Raw genomic sequence first — 21,385 nt, 5'->3', positions numbered from 1 at the left:
TTTGGTAAATGCAAAACAACAAGTGATGATTAAAATGAGCACTAGAATAGAATAGATGTTTAACGACATCCCAGCACGAAAAATACATCGGCTATTGGGTGTCAAACTATGGTAAATGCAAAACAATAAGTGATGATTAAAATGAGCAATAGAATAGACTAGAATAGATGTTTAACGACACCCCAGACACTGGTATTCTAAACAAGAACATGTATTAAATATGCCAAAAAGTCGGAAACATGTTACAATGGCTGCAAACTCAGGACAGTACCCTTATATGTCAACTGTAGGATATTCTGTGTTAATAATATTGCATGTTCTTATCATGTATGTTAAATATTATGTACTTATATTGGCAATTTGTCCTCTTCTTACACATTATAATGCGCTTGATTCTTTATTATATGCCTTGAAATCATGAACAGAAATACAGATAAACGTATTTCCTGATAGAGATTAAATAGAATCGTAACTTGCTTTTGTGCACTACTTGTTTATGACCGGCCTCGGTGGCGTCGTGGCAGGCCATCGGTCTACAGGCTGGTAGGTACTGGGTTCGGATCCCAGTCGAGGCATGGGATTTTTAATCGAGATACCGACTCCAAACCCTGAGTGAGTGCTCCGCAAGGCTCAATGGGTAGGTGTAAACCACTTGCACCGACCAGTGATCCATAACTGGTACAACAAAGGCCATGGTTTGTGCTATCCTGCCTGTGGGAAGCGCAAATAAAAGATCCCTTGCTGCCTGTCGTAAAAAGAGTAGCCTATGTGGCGACAGCGGGTTTCCTCTAAAAAAAACAGTGTCAGAATGACCATATGTTTGACGTCCAATAGCCGATGATAAGATAAAAAATCAATGTGCTCTAGCGGCGTCGTTAAATAAAACAAACTTTACTTTTTACTTGTTTATGCGCAATTATATTTCCTTCTGTATGTTATTTTTAGGTGTTCTGCAAGGTAAAGAAAACAGCGCAGTAATACTGGCAGGAATGAAAATCTAAAGATGACGGAGAAAGACGGTATGTTAAGTGTTTGCAATAAACAACAGGTCTAGCTGACTTGATTGTTAGACCATTGTAAAGCTTATACGTACTGAGGTCGCACCTTGTGGTACTTGGACCACCTAGAATACCGATCGGAGGCCACTTTTCTACGGCAAAAGAATCGGTATTCTCCGTAGAAAAATGACACTCGGTCGAAACAAAAAGGTAGGACTTTCCTTTGGCACTGTCGCGTATAAAGAACATTATAAATACTTATAATAAATAAAGTTAGGGTTAGGGTTAGGGTTAGGGTTAGTAACAGTGCCAAAGGAAAGTCCTTCCAGAAAATGTTCCTCTTTTGAAACTTAATGGCGTTTTATTGAGTAAAGCCACCAAGACATATTTATAACAAGTTATTAAATATATCCTCCAATTCTATGGTTTGGGATAGTATACTGAACTGCATAAGAAAATAAAGTAATATCACCAACACCATTTGTTAGATATACAAATGTATATAGATCAATCAATCAACCATTTGACTCGTGCTTACACCCAATGAAGGTTCAAGCACCACTATCTTGTCACATCTCCGAGATTCCCCGGTGGATGTGTCCAAGACAGATGAATCTAACAACAGCCACTCGTGTATTATTTTCTATATACATTTGTATATCTAACAAATGGTGTTGGTGATGTTGCTTTATTTTCTTATGCAGTTCAGTATACATTATCTAACGAGCTGTTGTAAAACCTATGTAACAAGCGAATGGATGGATGAATGACTGTTTAACGATACCCTAGCACAAAAATGTAGCAGTAAGGGGCCTAATTCACAAATCATTCTTTGGCTCTGGTAGACAACAAAGCATCCTCTTTGCAAGTATTTTAACATTGCACTGTGATATCGCAAAGTTGCGAGAGTTTAGTGAATTAAGCCCCTGCTCCAGGGTTCACTGAAAACGAGAACTGAGTGCAGGGACCATCTTTTATTCAGTGACAACACGATAGCGATAACGACACTCTGTAATAAATACAACACAATACAATGTCTACTAAATATACACGTATAATAAAGTCCAAATATATACACATCATATAAAATTACAAATCATAAAATCTAAAAGGGAAATAACTTGGACAAAAACACAAATCACATATATTACTCAAAATCCATATATTATTCAAAATCATAATAATTACTTAAAATATATTTACTATTTATTAATTAACGTTACTGACTTTAGAATATATAAAGCGAGATAATATTTAACTTTATAAATTGTTTTTATCCAATTGTCTTAAACATTACTTATAGTTAAAGTATACAAGATAAATATAAGAATAACGTCTTAATTAATATAATACTAATACTTTTCACGTACCCTGTGGATTTAACAAAGGCGTGTTTCTGCTCGGTTAGTCCAAAGCAACCTAAATACCTAAATAACAAATAAGCTATATAAATAACTTATTACATGATATGTGAAACCAATACATTCTTATATGCTCTGATTAAAACATACGTTAACATTAAAGAAAAAGTTACTTATTTAAAATATCCATAGTTCAATGATAAAAAAATTGGAAAAAGTAACGATGTAAATATCAGCCAAGTTACCAGCTGATATACATGTAAAAATATACAATATTGCTCCAGCTATACAAATAACCAGACTATCAACATATAATATCTTTCATTCAAACAATCACACCACTATATTATAATACAATTACAAATGAATTAAATTTTCTTTGTAACCTGTTAAGAACTTACAACTCCGACTTCACCCGCAGCTAACTATTGTTTGACTGTCAAATTCTGCCAGGTCAGTGAATGGAAAACAAATATGCATGCACGTGCATTTAGTGGTAAGGTCATAAAAGTTTATTGAATGTCAAATTCTAAAGAATAGGTCAAAAGGTGAACGCATCACGCTGTTGTATATTACACTGTTTGGGAAAACTTGAACTTTAAACTCAATTCATAGTACCTGCACTGAAATACAATTGATATGTTAAATACAAAAACAGCCTGTATTTTATGTAACCTGAAAACAAATTATTAATTACTTTAAAACATATTTGGTCATTTAGCTACCAGTTAGCTTTTAGGACAAACAACCTGAAATAAAACATTAGTGACATAAAATAAATTATTTATATTTAAAACTTATTGATACGCTGAAAACCCACTTGTACTACAAAATCACACATCAGCTTTTGAGTGTTAAAACAAATTTACATGTAAGTGTATGGATATGATTATTTACATTACAAATACAATTATGTGGAGATGTGGTGAAAAATACAATACAATAAATATCAAGGTAAATATGTTGTAATACTTTATATTTAAATCAAAATATCTTTAAAACTTTAAAATTGATTCTGGGTGGAATCGAATACGTTTTACTACATTTCTGTTACCAAATATATCTTTTTCTCGACGGATTCAGCTGATTAAACTCCACCAAAATATAGCGCACCGTCAATGTACACTGGCAATATTCACACCAAGGAGGCGTGTCATTCTTTAAAATGAATGGAGAATTAGTTAAATGTGTGTGGCCGATGCAAGCACGTCACAAGACCACCTCATTCTTCGTGCACCGACTATAGAAGGACTGCCACTCTACCAGAAATGGCTTGACAGAATGAAGCTGATGTTTTAAAAAACACTGTATGTGACACCAACGTTGAATAACCCGAGTACTTTGCTGTTTTCGAGAGCTAAGTGTATTTGGACGGTTACGGTCATAACCGTCCAAATATCCATCTAGTCTGTTAAAGTTTCGTTTAACTACGCCAAATCATGGGCGTTTGGATGTCAAACATTTGGTAATTCTGACACGTCTTCATCAGAGGAAACCCGCTACATTTTCCCTAATGCAACAAGGGATATCTTATATGCATGTACCCACAGACAGGAAAGCACATACCACAGTCTTTGACCAGTTGTGGTACACTGGATGGAACGAGAAGAACCCCAATCAGTTGAATGGATCCACCAGGGTGGATTGATCCTGCTACATAAGCACCTCTAGCGATCACTGAACCAACTGAGCTATATCGTCTGTTCCATCCTTCTACAAAAATGTTTTTTGTAAATAATTTCAGTCTGGTTTGATGTAAGAAGAAAAGTAAAAGTGTTTTGGAAGTAACAAAAGTAAATAATTTTAAAATGTGTGCATTAAAAAAAAACCCAATCGGCTCATAAATAAATAACTTGTAATAAATTCCATAGTATGAAAAAAAGACATACACTGTGGGAAGGATTATAGCTCTCGAACGGCAGAGTACTCGGGCTACAAAACTGACATGGCCGGGGCTAACTCAAAGCAGACTTGGCAGCAAAAGCTGCCTTTTCATTGTCTTTAATGCCACCATGGCTGGGTACCCAACAAAATATAACTGATTACCTAGTATATATATATATATATATATATATATATATATATATATATATATATATATATACAGAACGTAGACTTGATACAGTCAATTACAAAATTAAGTTTGTCTTTCATGGCGTTTGCCCCAGTTCTTACAACGAACAAGCATGGCAGGTGTAAGACACTAGAGGGTCTGAAATCTAGATGCTCTGAAATTACATTTTGCAGCCATTTCAGGAAGGTTACATCCTTAAAACGTCAATACCAGTAAATTGTAAATTGATCCTTTTCTTCTTTTTCTTTTTATTTTTTTTTTGGGGGGGGGGGGGGGGAGGAGACGACAGTGCTCCCCACCCCCGCTAGCTACGGTCCTGGAACCAACCACTATTTTGCCAGAAGCCCTTTCGACTGCATTATGCAGAGATACGGTCCTGGACCCCGTTTTACGAAGCGATCTTAGCGTTAATATCAACTTAAGACATAGCTACTTTATGCACTTACGGTGATCTTAGCTCTGAGATCTCTTCGTAAAACGCTACTCTGGTCATAAGGTACGATTTCGTCGTTCAGAATTACTTACTGATTTCTTTATTTATATATTCCAGGCGATGCACCAGGCTTGTCTTTACAGAGAAAGTTAGCAGATATAAAGAGTACATTTGTGTTCAGCAATTGGTATGGAGTTGCAAAACGTCACATGGACGATATGGGATGGGTAACAATTTGTGGCGCTCAGAGATCCGATAAAACTACGCATGCGCTGATGCTGGCCGACCAGTACTACCAAGATGGATACGAGGTGTTGGTAGAAGAAAACGCAGACAGCTGTGGCCTCTTACAACCAGAGGAGTGGAGCAAACCGACTTGCCTTGTGCTTGATAATATTCTGCAGTGCGACAATGTGACAGCAGAGCGTCTGCAGAGATATTTCGATACTCTCCGCAAACTAGAGAGTCGTGTATTCAACGCAGGTCGTTTTACCTCGGATTTTAAATTAGTGTTGACTGTGGGCATTTACGAATTCAATGCCCATGCTAAACAGTTGAGCGAGTTTGACAATACGTTTTTCAAGATACCATCGATTGTAAATTTGTCTGAAATTCATCTTACCAAAAACGAAGAAAACGAAATGCTGTCTAAGCATTTGACTCATGCTGGAATAATGTATCCAGACTTCCCGCCACTTTACATATTACAGGAATTCCGTCGTGTCCCGTGGTATCCATACGTATGTCGTCGATTTGCTGAACTTTACCATGAGAATGAACGTTTTCGAGAACTAGGTTACTACGATAAAGCCATGGTGATAAAGAAAGATATTTGTACTCTTGTTGCAGACATCCGAAAACTGTTTTCTATCGACAACTACGAAACTGAGATGAAAAAAGTGGCTCTGATATTTCTCATCCTCAAGGGTGGTCACATTGCTCTACGTGTGAATGAGAGCCAGAAGGAAGAATTTAGATGTGCCGTGCCTAAACCTTTAGTGGATGCTAGCCTGGATCAAAAGTTTAGATTAGACAATGGGGTTGAACAACACACCTATGATCCCACATGTGACTGTAATCTACAAAGCACTATGCTAGGACTTTCTGTGAATACATATGCACATGTTCTGCATACAGACACCGATTGGTTCAATGACATGATTGACAAAGACCGAATTGAATTCGCACATGAAGATTTGGACTCTGTCCTGGAGCAGGCTGCATCGACTGTAGGTTTAAAGTCATTTAAAGATTCCCTGAAAACAGAAGTGTTAAAGGCATTCTTATTATTTGACGGAACTCTAGTTTCTGTAACAACCAAACACGTGCTATTCAATCACAATGTCTATGACGCCGTTGCTTACGTCATGAGTGAACTTGACCAGAAATTTGCTATCGATTACTGTTCGATGCGGTTTATCAGCAACAGGCTGTCGACAGATCAGCATACTGCCCCGTTCTACACACACATTGTTCTCGAGGACGATTCTAGGTCCACTTTGATCGACAGACTTATTCGGGAGATACAACAGGGACATCTTGCTTCTCCAATGTCCCACCCAAGTTTACTGAACAAACACTTGTCTGATGATTTTCAGTACAAATTGTTCGACATTCATGATGAAATAGTTCACTGTTGTGACAAGGGTACAGGCTATTACTTCTTGTTCTGGGCGGCACTAAGGCAACATGGGTTGTGTGTAAAACTACTGCAGTCAGCACAGTTCGGTGAAACTGAACTTCTACAGGGCTGTCTAGCCTGCTGTCTTAATGGTGATACACAGATCTTAAATTTGTTGCTGGAACAAATCCCCGATGCAGAAATATCTCTAGAAGTCCCAATCGGTGAGTTTGCGACAGTCCATGATGCAGACAAGGTACTCCGTAGCCTGTCTCCAACTGACGTGAATAAGGTATTGTTCCCTAGGGAGAATGTCCATTACCATGGATACCCAGGGAGTCGCATGATTCACATCGCCAGTGCATGTGGCCACGTCGATGTCGTCAGATGTCTCATACAGAAAAGATGCGACGTAGATGCAGTCTGTCTGGAGACGGAGATGACGCCACTTATGTTCGCCAGCAACAGAGGTCACTTAAAGGTTGTAGAGCTGTTGGTAGAGAACAGGGCGGACATACTACGAGTGAACAAAGAAAATGATTATGGTCTCCACCTGGCATGCAGAGCCAACCACGAGGATATCGTGCGCTTCTTCCTAAACGGCGAGATGCACGTAGACTGCAGAGGGGAACACGGAAGAACGCTTATCATGTTTGCATGTCGTTTCGGGTATGAACGTCTTGTAAGTTTCCTGCTCAGCAAAAACCCAGATGTATATGCTATACCAAGAAAGGACTATAACCACAACTGTCTGCATCTGGCCTGCATAAAAGGCAGTGTTACAATCGTACAGGCCTTGTTTGACTATGGCATGGACATCGATGTGATTTCCGATGACCAAGTCAGGACTCCGGTAATGTTTGCATGTCGTCATGGACAGCTACAAGTGGTTCAACTTCTTATGCAATGTGAAGCAAATATGACTACGGTTGACAATGATGGATTAACCTGCCTACATCTTGCAGCGATGAATGGCAATGTTGATTTGATAGAGTTGCTTGTGAGTATGGTAGGGCTGGGTATCGACTGCCAATCTGATAGAGGAATCACAGCACTGATGTCTGCTGCCAGTAAAGGTTTCAATGAAGCCTTCTTTTGGCTGATCAAGCATGGGTCGAACCCCTATGCCATTAACCGAAAGAAGGAGACGCCCCTACACATGGCAGCACGAGGAGGCAGTGTTCAGATTAGCGACTGGCTCCTTAAAAAAGTAAAAACACTACACGTGAATAGGAAATGCAGACGTGGTAGCTCACCATTGGATATAGCTATGGAATGTAATCATTTGGAGTTGGTCGTTTTGTTTAAGAGCTGGAGTGGCCACATGTCTTGAATGTTCAATTAACCAATTTGCTGTTCTCTAAATACCAAGTATTGGAAATGTTCTTAATATTAAGGCATACAGAGTATACCCTCGTGTCTTGTCTATACTAACCTTGTGAAGATATACGGACCAAACGTAGTTTTTTTCTAAATATTCTAGAATACATTGAAGATTCCTAAAACAAAAGTTATATATTATGTGTATATTTTAACCTAGTATTAAACCAATCGTTATGATAGTATCAGACTGTCAACTGTCACGACGAAATTAGCCAATTCAACGGTTGCGTTGTAATTGCCCCAACTTCGGACATAAACGATATTCTGATATTTTTATATATAAAACCTTGATATTTTTAACTTTAAGACGTCAATTAAAACTGAATTAAAGCACTATATAATAATTCCTGATCAAGTGTAATACAAAATGCATTTTTGTCTGAACCAATTAAACTAGAAAGAGGTTGTAGGCACGTCGATCATTTATCTCCATATATATTTGTTTTATGTGTTCAAATTCTCGGCATCATAGTTAGAAATTCACCTAATATTAAAGGTATCACTATAGATGGAGAGGAATATTTAATCATAATATGCAGATAATACTAGTTTTATTTTTGATGGCTCCGCAGAATCTCTACACAATATACTGTCAGTTTTAGACTATTATGCAGTATTTGGTCTCAAAATAAATTATTCTACATCAAAGCTATTTGGATAGGAAGTAAAAAATATTCAAAGGAAATGTTTCACTATACCAGATGGAAGCTAGAATGGGGTTCAAAACAGTTTACATTCATTCATTCATTCATTCAACTTCTCAGTAAATTTAGAAAAAATGATTGAACTAAACTATGAATAAAAAATAATAGAAATGGAAAAGTTAACGAAAATATGGTCATTTGGAAAGTTTACTGTTTTAGGAAGGATAGCTGTTCTAAAACGTTTAATAATTTCCAAAATAACACATTTATTAATGTATAAAGGGGATTTTTTTGCATTTATTAATGAAGTATATTGCAAAAAAAAAAAATATATATATATATAATTTAAAAAGATAATTCGTAGTTATGTGATATTTTGCTATGAACTCTTCGTATTTTAGGAAGTCTCCTTGTTCATTCATATATATATATATATATATATATATATATATATATATATATATATATATATATATATATATATATATATATATATATATGTGACGGAACATGCTCTTATCTTTTCGCCTGTGGCGATGTTAATTGTTTTAGAGGGCCGTGTGCAGCTTGGTTACGTAATACCTCCGCGCGACCGTACCCCCTAATACACACTTAGACTAGGTGTGGAGGCCATGTGTCCAGTAGTTACGTAATAACTCAGGTAGTGCGGTTTACGACCGGGGTATTTCTAGCGAACTGGTGACAGTACGTCTGGTCATCTAAGAAGAAAATACCGTCCCTGGGTGTTGTGGAACTATCACATGATAGGTGAGGTACCGCGTTATGCCCCCAGGCGATATTCGCTGTCTCTGAGATTTTTGAATAAATAGATAGGATTTTAGATATATCGGGGAGAAACATTTGGAAGGCTCCAGGGGAACTTGTCCAACCGGACTGGTAAATATATTTTTCTGCTCTGTTGTATAACCTTGATGTGATTGATTGATATTATACCAATATTATTTAGACAGAGTCTCCGGTAATCTGACGAAGTAACTTGTAGGCTTCACTGTTCTAAAAAGATAAAGCTTAGCCGGTCATCCTAGAGGATCTAGGTAAACTGTATGTTATTGTCTTTATTGTGATAGGTACCAGTATTAATTCTGTATTACAAGGTTACTGAATGAGTATTTAAGGGTTAATTAAAAATTAACCAGTTAGGAATAGAGTTGTAATTCCTTTATTAATTAAGTTCCCCTGGCAGCGTTTCTCAATTATCACACGTGTGTGTGTTGTATCACGGTGAAGTGATTAGAATATTGTGTAAACTAGACACCTAGTGATTAACTAATTAAGTGATTAGCTCTGGGTTGTTATTATATATTGTTGTTGTTAATTAACTACTGCGGCAAGTACATTTGTCAGCGTAGTGTTAATACAAATTCCAAAGTGTATTGTGTTTTGTTGTGTTTTCTAGTGAACTAAACGTGCTACATATATATATTTATATAAGATCTTATCTCTGATTATACCTAGAGCCGAGCCACTCGGGTATTAGACTGCCCGATACAGAGAGATCTAATATATATTTGGATAATCGTGTTTTATTCAGTTACGGGTATTAGAGGATCCCCGTGACATATATATATATATATATATATATATATATATATATATATATATACATATACATATACATATACATATACATATACATATACATATACATATATTTATATATATATATATATATATATCTGTACATATTTTACTATTGTACCAAATATTAATACAATAATATATAAAATGTCATCTATAATTTGTGGGTATTGTTTTTGTTGTGTCTGTACCCAGCTGTATATAGTATCTTTCCAAAATATATTTAGTATTCGTTCCAGTTTAAAAGTAATGAAACAGTCACCGTGTATAATTAAATCCATTGTAGATATACTTATAATAGGTTTAAACATATTTGTCCACTTTTGGTCTTCATTAACATTCGTCGAATTCATGCATTTTTAAGAGTTACTATGTAATTATTTATGCTCAATATTTTAATTCCGCCATCATAGTTTTGCGTTATTAAACTGCGTGCTAACGTTTCAGTACCACTGTGTCAAATATTTGTTTTAATAATATTTGAGTAGTATTTCACTTGGGTTAGGTAAAGCCATAAACAACTTAAAGGAATATTCCTGAGTTTGCTGCATTGTTAGAAGTTTCTGACTAATAAAATATTTCTACGGTTAAACATACATATTAAATATATTTTCTTAGTTAGAATACCAATGTCTGTATATATTCAACGTGTTTCTGGTCGTCTTAATATTTGTAAGAAGCCCAAACTGAATTTTATCAAATAAAATTAAATTTAACCTGGTACAAATATTAGAACGATCAGAAACACGTTTAATATACAGCCACTAATATTTTATGCAGAAGAATATATTTGATATGTAAATACAATTGTTAAAAAGTCTCTGTTAGTCGATAACATCTTAATAATTGCAGCAAACTCAGGCATGTCCCTTTAACGGATGCATTTTAAAGAGTTATTATGTAATTATTTATGCTTAACATTTTAATTCTGCCATCATTATAGTTTTGCGTTATTAAACTGCGTGCTAACTTTTCAGTACCACTGTGTCAAATATTTGTTTTAATAATATTTGAGTAGTCTTTCACTTGAGTTAGGTAAAGCTATCAACAACTTAAAGGAACATTCTTGAGTTTTCTGCATTGTAAGGTATTTCCGACTAATAAAATATTTCTACGGTTAAACATACATATTAAATATATTTTCTTGTTTAGAATATCAATGTCTGTATATATTCAACGTGTTTCTGGTCGTCTTAATATTTGTAAGAAGCCCAAACTGAATTTTATCTTCAAATAATTTCGTACATGCGAAAATAAATTATTTTAGCAAATAAAATGAAATTTAACCTATTACAAATATTAGAACGATCAGAAACACGTTTAATATACAGCCACTAATATTTTATGCAGAAGAATATATTTGATATGTAATTACAATTGTTAAAAAAAAGTCTGTTAGTCGATAACATCTTAACAATTGCAGCAAACTCAGGCATGTCCCTTTAACGGATGACATTTTTACGTCATTAAGGCCACCTATTTTTTATTAAATGGTTTACGGATTTTTTTCCACAAAATATATGTAGGTGGTCGAAATAAAAATAAAAATAAAAGTTTTGGATCCATTTTTTTATTATTTTTTTCTGACCAATTTTTTTCTGTCGGAGGAAAAAAAAGAAAATTTTCAAATCCAGATTATTCATCATGAACACACACACATATATGTTGCAAATGGATTTTGTGGTTGCATGTACTTTCTCATTCACTACCATTCTGCTTCCCGGGTTTTACAGTATTTATATCTCGTTTAAATAACTAATGTGGATATATTCATGTTATTTCAAAACAATTACACTAATAAATATATAATCGGGGCGAATCGACTCACTTTTGGGGCGAAACGACTCCGTACGAATAAGATTTTAGAACGAACCAACCCTGGGTGAACGGGTCTAAGGGCGAAACAACACAGGGTTCGAAATGGTTTTAGGGCGAAACGACCCGGATTCAACAGAAATTGGTCTGAACATGTCGTAATTTTACTGCTTTGGCATTCAGGCATATAAATACTGTATTATACATAGATGCTTATTGATTTATACTTTTGATATGTATTTATGATGTTGAATTAGTTAATACAGACATACTACGATAAACTGTTCAATTCTGCTACTTGAAATTCTGATTTCGACATATAGCCGCTTTCCGCAAGTATCAATAACAACACCAACAAGATGGTGGCCATGCACCTGTGCACCCGCACAGTACACGGCAAAGTCAAAACGCAACTAACTTCTGAATAAATAATTTAACAAAGACAGAATATGATTTGACAAGTATAATTTTTGGAAAAATACCCTTGAATTACTTTTTTTTTTCTCTTTTTTTTGGTCAGAACGGCGGTAAAAAAAAAAAAAAATGTAGGTTTGCATTTTTATTTTTCCAGCGGGACTTTTTAACGAACTTCGGCGGATCCGTACACCTATTAATCAAAAACGACTGGCCTAAAAATCCAATTTTCCCATTTAAACTAAGCATGCCATGCTGTTAAAAGACAAAAATGGCTGCAAACATATGTACGGTACACTAAATACTCGAATAATAATACCAAAAGCACAAATAAAATATGCAAATGAAGGATGCATATATCATATACAGCAATGGGAAACGTTTTATACTTTTCCTTTCCATAGCATGAAAGATAGGCTACATCTTTAGCATGGTTTCAGAACAGAATTTTTTACAGAATCCTGGCGACTAACACACACATTCTTACATGTGATTCATTATATTGATTCTAATGCTTGTAGTGTTTGCAGTAATTATCCAGAAACTCTACAACCTTTGTTTTAAGTGTGACAAAGTTCATCATTTATTGAACTGCGGTGGAGAAGTGTGTGGTTTAGTGACGTGTCTCGTTTTTTGGCTTCGTCACATTGATGGAAGATGCCGAGTGTACAGACGTCGTCGTGAACGTTATGCTGCAAACTGCATACTGGAATTGGATATATTCGTTAGTGGTAGTGTGAGGGTATGGTCAGCAATTCCATATACTGACCGGACCAACCTGGTTCACATCCAGAACAACTTAACAGCACAGCGATATCAAGATGTAATTCTGCAGCCACACGTCGTTCTAATGATGAATAACGCTAACTTATATTCCAGCACGACAATGCAAGACCACATACAGCTAGACTAACAACATCATACATACACAACAACATTCACTTCCTGCCCTGGTCTGCTAGATATCCGGATTTGAACCCCATAGAACATTTATGGGATGAGTTGGATAGACGACATAATCATCCAGTTGGCTCTGACACTACAGGCAGAGCGGGCCACCATTCTACAAGGTGTAATTCGTAATCTTGTTGCTTCCATGTGAAGGAGATATCTCGCAGTTTTGGACTCACATAGTGGGCACACAAGAACTGCATACAGTTATGACCTTGGACTTTTTAATGTCACGTCATCGACAACTGTCAACTGCGAATATGTGTGTAATATGTGAACCTTCTGTTATTTTCCTTTTAACCATTAAATACACCTTTCCAGTGTAAACAAAATCTACTGATGTGTTTCTTTTTTGGGAGAGTATATAAATAAACAAACAATGCCATCACACCCAATGCCCTACTTTATCGTTCCTGATAAACAAATAATTATACAAACAAACAAACAAACACGTACCTCTATTGGTATATCCACTCAATATTTACGGAAAATATTGCAACGAAATAGCACAGTAGATGGATGTCGTCATTAGGTAGTAGTAATGGTAGTAGTAGTAGACATTTAAAATAAATATGCATATAACTGTTCAAAAGTGATTCTGTTCGCACATTTCTGAAGTTAAACTATATTCAGTAGCATGCACGTAGTATCGCTTTGACATCAATAAGCATATTAAAACGTTAAAGCACTTGTCGACGTCAGGTCAAAGGAATGTTGATATTTGTATTGTAACGTCTTCGGTAATGTTCGCAACTTAACGGAAAATGGTATAATACTGTTGAAACACGCAGTTCTAGCTCCCCACCCCCTGGATCCGCTCCTGAAACATGCAGCTCCAGCTTCCCACCCCCTGGCTCCACTCCTGAAACATGCAGCTCCAGCTCCCCACCCCCTGGCTCCGCTCCCCACCCCTTGGATCCGCTCCTAAAACATGCAGCTCCAGCTCCCCACCCCCTGGATCCGCGCCTGAAACATGCAGCTCCAGCTCCCCACCCTCTGGATCCGCGCTTGAAACATGCAGCTCCAGCTCCCCACCCCCTGGATCCGCTCCTGAAACATGTAGCTCCAGCTTCCCACCCCCTGGATCCGCTCCTGAAACATGCAGCTCCAGCTCCCCATCCCCTGGATCCGCGCCTGAAACATGCAGCTCCAGCTCCCCACCCCCTGGGTCCGCGCCTGAAACATGCAGCTCCAGCTCCCCACCCCCTGGATCCGCGCCTGACAAAGAATAAAGGTACCACAGGACTATGCACAGTAATAACCCATTGTTCGGTATCAGCAGGACTGATGATGTAAAACCATATAAAATACATAAAACTATTCATGCGTAAAAATAGCAGCCATTTGTTTGTCAAATCCAAAATGTAACGTCACGTCATACCTGTGGGTCATCCTTGTTGGATGTTTCAATATGATAAAGTTGAAGGGGTAAAAAAGGAGTACATAAAATTATTGGGATGTATTTTTTTAGTCCCCTACCAGCCCAACTGGAGGGGACTATAGGTTTCATATCCTCCCTGTCTGTCTGTTTGTATGCTATGGAGCAGCCAGTTTGATGTCTTTAAAATGTTATCGCACGTATATGTGTTAACAAGTACATGTTATCAAACATATCGAATGGTGTTCTCACGAACAGGTGTGTAATGCTAGGTTCAGACTACCAACTGCGTTGGGCTATTTCTGGTTCTAGCCAGTGCTCCACAACTGGTGTAACAAAGGCCGTGGTATGTACTATCCTGTCTGTGGGATGGTGCATATAAAAGATCCCTTGCTGCTAATCGAAAAGAGTAGCCCATGAAGTGGCGACAGCGGGTTTCCTCTCTCAGTACATATGTGGTCTTTAACCGTATGTCCGACGCCATATAACCGTAAATACAATGTGTTGAGTGCGTCGTTAAATAAAAGATTTCTTTCTTTCTTTCTTAACTGCGAACGAACATGTCGGAGAACTGCCGAATTAATGTGACTGTCAAAGCGACGACACACAATAATGTTGCTATATCCCAGTTTTGTTATGTATCTTTCTTATTTATTAACTGACATTAAAACATAAATAAAAACAACAACAGATGTAAATGTAATTTAGTTTTTACCACAATTAAGGTTGCGGAAAACGTATTTAAGTAAAAACGTTTGTTTTTAAATTGGCAATGAAAAGTTTGCTTTGTTTTACGACACTACTAGAGCACATGGATTTATTAATCATTGACTATTGGATGTCAAACATGGTAATTTTGACATATAGTCTAAGAAAAGAAACCTGCTACAATTTTCCATTAGTAGCAAGGGATCTTTTATATGCACCATCGAATAGACAGGGTAGCATATACCACTTGGCGCACTGGCTAGAGCGAGAAATAGCCCAATGAGCCCATCGACAGAGATTGTTCCCAGACCAGGACTCACAGCTTTCTGTGTGTATCCACCCGTTTTTTGACCCTACCCCCATTTCCTCGACAGTTATATTTTTTATAGAATTGTTCAAGGAGACTAGTTTAAAAGCATTGTAAAATATTTGTTAGGGCATTTAGGAATGCAAAACGTGATGGATTAGGAGGTAATGGATTGGTGAATTCAGATATGTTACCAATATTGAAATCCTTTGAGGATTAGGGTCTCATATAACACATTTTTCTGTAACGTTACAAAATATAATTCACAGTTTTATTTTTCAGTAGAATTTAACATAAAGTTTAGGCTCAGCACCTCAAATATTCTTTTTGAAGGATCTTATTGCAGCAGAAGCTTGTTTTGACATCTAGTTAATATTTGCATCCTATATATAAAGTTTTTATGGAAGCGTTTTTGTGTGATAACCTTTTTGATAACCCTGCCCCCTTTCCTCAAAAGCAGTATTTCAAAGGAAATAACTAAATAAAAACATCATACAATATTTATTAAGATACACATTGCAAACCTAAAGGTACACAACGTTGAGGGGATATAAATCTGAGAAATAGAAGCAATAGTGACATGATTTGAAGGTTAGGGTCTCACATAACACTTTTTTATTATTAGGTAATGCAAATTTCGCCATTTTACAACTGTAATGCCAGTTGAAGTTTAGGTTTACATTTATTCGGGGCTTTAATGTACCTGAATGTTTCTTGGATTCCCACAAAATATGTAGATCTTCCATATATAAAGCATTTGTTAAGCTATTTGTTGATGAAGTTATTAACATGTGCATGGCTTCTTCTTTTTTTTTAAATATTTGTTAATACACATTTTATTATTTTCTAATATAAACCCATTAAAGATTCCTGTCAACTTAAAATGTACTTTGAACACATATTTATTGTTAATAAAGATTATTGATTAATATCATATTGCTGTACAAGACTAAGTCGAAACAATAAATCAGTTGGAATTGCATACATTGCCTTGATAGATTAAAAATACCGTGATAAGGATGGATGCATATTTTGCAACTATCAAATTTCTGTGCTACATTTCCATCACTGTCTTCAACCTAGTTGTCAACATCTTCAATTATGAACATTATACTAGTCTATATAGATGCTATATAGTCTTCTGTTTCTATGTTCCAACCTTTATAAACGACACTGGGTCATACTCTACATTACAATTTGGATGATTGAATGTTATGTAAATACTATGTTTTATTAAACAATCCCATCATAGTTACGCTTGGTGTCTTTCGAGGTTGATTGCATGTTGTGTATATTTTATCAAACAATCTCTTTCGATGCTGCCCTTCTTTGCACAGAACAAAAAAATATCCTGGCAGGCAGTGAATTTCTCCCTGTCAAGAAGAAAGGAAAGAAGTTGGATACAAATAGGCGAAGTGAACATTTATTGGTACATTTTGTAATGTTTCGGAAAGGCTTCAAATTAGATACACAGTTCTGATTCCTAGGTACACTGGCAGTGTGACCCCCAGTGTATTCAACTCAACAAACATTTTGATTGTCAATATATATAGATTCAACGATATTTGCACCAGTTCCAGGACTACATTTGTGAGAGCAATGGAACTCCAAGGATCTCTTGGAATGCCAAGGACAAAATATAGTTTCTGTCTTCTGAGCTATAGGCAACTTACTTGTATCCCTGAATTGCAGCATGAGCTGCATGCAATAGCAAACATCAGTCAAGTTGAAAAAACCGGATGGCACACAACCTTGGATATTGTTTTAATATTTGTTATCAAAACACTTTCACTTGGAGTGTATTTGTGTATTCTGCCTTCCTTCATTGTTTGACTAGGGAAGTATTTAAATTGGTGATATTGAGAACCTGATTTTGAAAGGTTCTCAATTGTTTTACAAAATATGTTACTCTTAGTAAAAGTCCCATGATATATACCAACCACAATATTAACATGTTTTGTGTGGCTTCCACCTCGTAATGCTTTATGCAACATTGATTTACCACCTCTAAAACTTAAAGGATATCTGGAAATTATGTCCTGTGCCAGCTCAGTGATGCACGCAAACAGTGATTGGTCTTCAATTCATTTTTTATCACAAATGGCTAATGTTTCAGCTTTTCGTGTTCTGATTTTGTCATGAGATTTATTGTTATATATAGTCGCTTACCCGTGAAGGCTACATAGCGTTGTTCTTCGTCAAGTCAAAGGCAGTATCTACTGAAACTGCCTATGCAGTACAGATTTTCTCAGCAAATGCATTTAATCAACATTTAATGAGGCTTACTACCAGTACTATGGAATATGCTCATAATCCCTTTAAACGTTTGACTTTGGAAACTCTTTATGATAACATATTGATGTTCTGCTGTATCTTTTTAGCAGCATACTTTAATCTTAACCCTGTTGTGACCTCTAGAGTCCGGACAGACATCTTTGTTCACTTTAACTTAGTGGTATTTAGGAATCCATTCACAAATATTGTTGTCATACATCTGATAAAAATGCTGCCAATCTGAAAGGCTTCAAACATATCAGGGTGCTCATTTGGAAGATAGGTTTTGTGCTTAATAAGTCGGTGTGTATGTGCTTGTCAAAGCAGACCACCGTGGAATCACTAACTTAATAACCCTAAAGTGAAATTCCCACATGAGATGCTCGTAGAAGGCTAAGCAATGCATCTATTAAACTGTGAGGTCTCACCAATGATAAAAACTCTTCAATTCTGTGGAACAGACTTTTGAATAAATCTTTCTAGAGATTGTTTAACTCTGCTAAAACTTGGAAAACTGCTAGGCTGTCAAATTTCATTTGGTACAAGTCTTTAACCATGCTGGTTTTTTCTTTGCTTGGTGTTTTGCCCAAATATTAAACTGACTAAGCTAGTCTCATAATACGTTTAGAGCTTCGTGATATGCTTGTATATGGTTCAAGGACTCAACTACGTCTACAGCAAGCATATACCCCTATATCTATGTATAAGCCTTGAAATCACCATCATATGATGCCTATAGCATTAAGAATGATTCCATTCTTAAGATAATGACATAGCCATCGTTATGTCTTTGCAAACTGTTTGATTCATCAATACGGCAATGGTCTGTAAAGGTAGTTTTATTCTGAGATGCTCTGGTTCTGGTTCACAATTTGAAATACAATCGTCGGCTCTGAACAAGATGTATTGATAGTAGGTAGGTATCTTTGAGATGGTTCATATTGAAATCTCTGGTATTCATACCAAATTCGGTCCAACTTTGGATTTTCCATTTATCTGTGTTTTTCTGCCTTGCTAGCCTCCAAATGAGGTTATTTGTTTTCAAGCAACTTTAGCCAAATGTTTGGGGTTTTGTTTTATCATTGGTACGATTCATTACCAGTGACTGTGGTCCAACATATGCACCAGAAACATAAAATTTCAAACATTTGCTCCACCAGTGAGAGCCACCTCCAGTCTATCAATGTTGTCCCAAGATAGATTCGTCTGTATTAGGCTAAATGGTGGTTGAAAAATATTGAAGTGCTAACTCGTGGTAGCCTCTAGTTTCAGGAGATATAAAGCTCTATCATTTGTCTTCAGCAGGGAGTATGACACACCCTGTCATGTTATTTTCAATGTCTGGATTAGTTCAACATATTTATGAAGGTAGTAATGCATTAATATTAAATTTTAGGAAACGTGTACAGCTGAATCACTTACCAGTGTATTAATGCAATTAACTGTATGCCTATTTGTGTGTGGCCATGTTATGGTATGTTAGTAGCTTCTATTTCTGAAATTCATATTCCACTAACTTGCTCTTCTCTTATGTTTTCCTTGCCCATCCTAATTAATATTTTATAATGTGTTTTATTTAGTTACTGTTAACAATTCCATTGAAATATTGCTGTTGAGGAAATAGGGGTAGGGTTATAAAATATGTAATTACACAGCAAATCCTGCAACAAAACTGTATTTATAGGATGTAAATAATAACTGGATACTATTATAATTAGAACATTTAAAAAGAATAGTTGAGGTGCTGAGCCTAAACTTTATGTTAAATTTCTAGTGAAAAATAAAACTGTGTGAATTGTTGTATTTTGTAACGTTACAGAAAAAGTGTTATATGAGACCCTAATCCTCAAAGGATTTCAATATTGGTAATATATCTGAATTCTCCAATCCATTATCTCCCAATCCTCCAAATTTTGTATTCTTAAATGCCCTGACAAATATTTTACAATGCTTTTAATATAGTTACCCTTTAGCAATTCTGTAAAAATATAACTGTCGTGAAAATGGAGGTAAGGTCACAAAACGGGTAGATACACATAGAAAGATGTGAGACCTGCAATGCTATAATAAATTGTCCATCCCAAGTGACAAAAATCCCCTCAGATGGTACCGACCGACCCCTCTGGCTCATGGACTAATTTCAACGTCACGAACTCTTGTTTCACTCTGCTGTAACTTTATCCAAATGTCTTTGAGGTTTGTAGATTACCTAAACTTAGTGTCCATTTTTACGGGTTGAAACTAGAGTCTGCGACTTTAAGTTTGGGGGATAGGGGGAGCCGGGACATAGCTATTGCTTTAAGACTAATATTTATTATTTCAACTTATTTTCGTGCTTTTATCTAATTAAGGTTCAAGACGCTGGCCTGGGCACACATCTCAGCTATCTTTCCAGGACAGTAGGTTAGTTGTTAGTGAGAGAGAAGAGGGTGTAGTGGTCTTACCCATTGAGACCGTAATAACTCGGTCTGGGTTGAGTCGGTACCGGGTTGCGAACCCTGTATCTACCAGCATGTAGTCCGATGGCTTAACCACTGCGCCACTGAGGTCTAAGACTAATAAAGCAAGATACGTATGTTGCTTTGAGTGTTAAGCCGTATAAACCTGTTACCAGTTGGCTGCAGGGTCCAATGGCTTAAACACTGCGCCACAGAGCCCTAAGACTAATAAATAGAGGCTATTTCATTTTTTTTTTCAGAATACGATTTTTATGTCAACGAGTGGTGTGTGAAAACCATATTTTCACGAATTGCGAAGCAATGAGTGAAAATATGGTTTTCACACATCACGAGTTGACATAAAAATCGTATTCGGAAAAATACCATAAAATGGTCTATTTATTTCCTAATTTTTGACAATATCTTTCGCTTTTTGGTAATATCTTTCGCTTATCCTATCGAAAACACGTAACGTCATGATATATTTCTTCCTATGGAACTTTGCCAGAAAATTTACTTTACCATAGACTTTTAAAAAGAAATTTGATTAAAATGTATCTTTATTAACATTTATTTAACAATACTGCGGTGTAAACATACCGAATTATACAGTATAACATACAAATCTTTTTTACATGTTGCAGATTATTATCGGAGTTGGTCCTAAAGGAGGTTGACGAACCCTTAGAATACGTGTTGAAGAGTCGGTATTGATGTCGTGAGACTGACCAAGTCTTGATAATATGGTTAAGGTTGTTGTTATAATAAAGCTCGTCTGGTCATATTCGGCACTGACTGTATGCAATTATATGGTGTTTGTTTCTTGTATATGGGCCAGAATGTTTATTGTAGGGGGGGGGGGGGGGGGGGGTCTAGGAGAACAGTTGTTAAGCCGTATAAACCTGTTACCAGTTGGCTGCAGGGTCACAAACTGTGGACCAGTTGTTAAGCCGTATAAACCTGTTACCAGTTGGCTGCAGGGTCACA

General features: G+C 36.3%; 1 protein-coding gene across 1 annotated transcript; it reads left to right on the top strand.

Moving 5' to 3' along the window:
• The first annotated feature begins 933 nt into the window (after positions 1–933).
• Positions 934–8,793, top strand: LOC121379293. Its single transcript, XM_041507839.1, has 2 exons — positions 934–1,019; positions 4,984–8,793. The coding sequence occupies exons 1-2, from the start codon at positions 1,004–1,006 to the stop codon at positions 7,818–7,820; spliced, it is 2,853 nt and encodes a 950-aa protein (XP_041363773.1). The 5' UTR covers positions 934–1,003; the 3' UTR covers positions 7,821–8,793.
• The last annotated feature ends 12,592 nt before the right edge of the window (positions 8,794–21,385 follow it).

The sequence above is a fragment of the Gigantopelta aegis genome, chromosome 8 (assembly GCF_016097555.1).
Source record: "Gigantopelta aegis isolate Gae_Host chromosome 8, Gae_host_genome, whole genome shotgun sequence".
In the NCBI taxonomy this organism is placed as follows: domain Eukaryota; kingdom Metazoa; phylum Mollusca; class Gastropoda; order Neomphalida; family Peltospiridae; genus Gigantopelta; species Gigantopelta aegis.
This window is presented reverse-complemented; position numbering and strand designations above follow the sequence as displayed.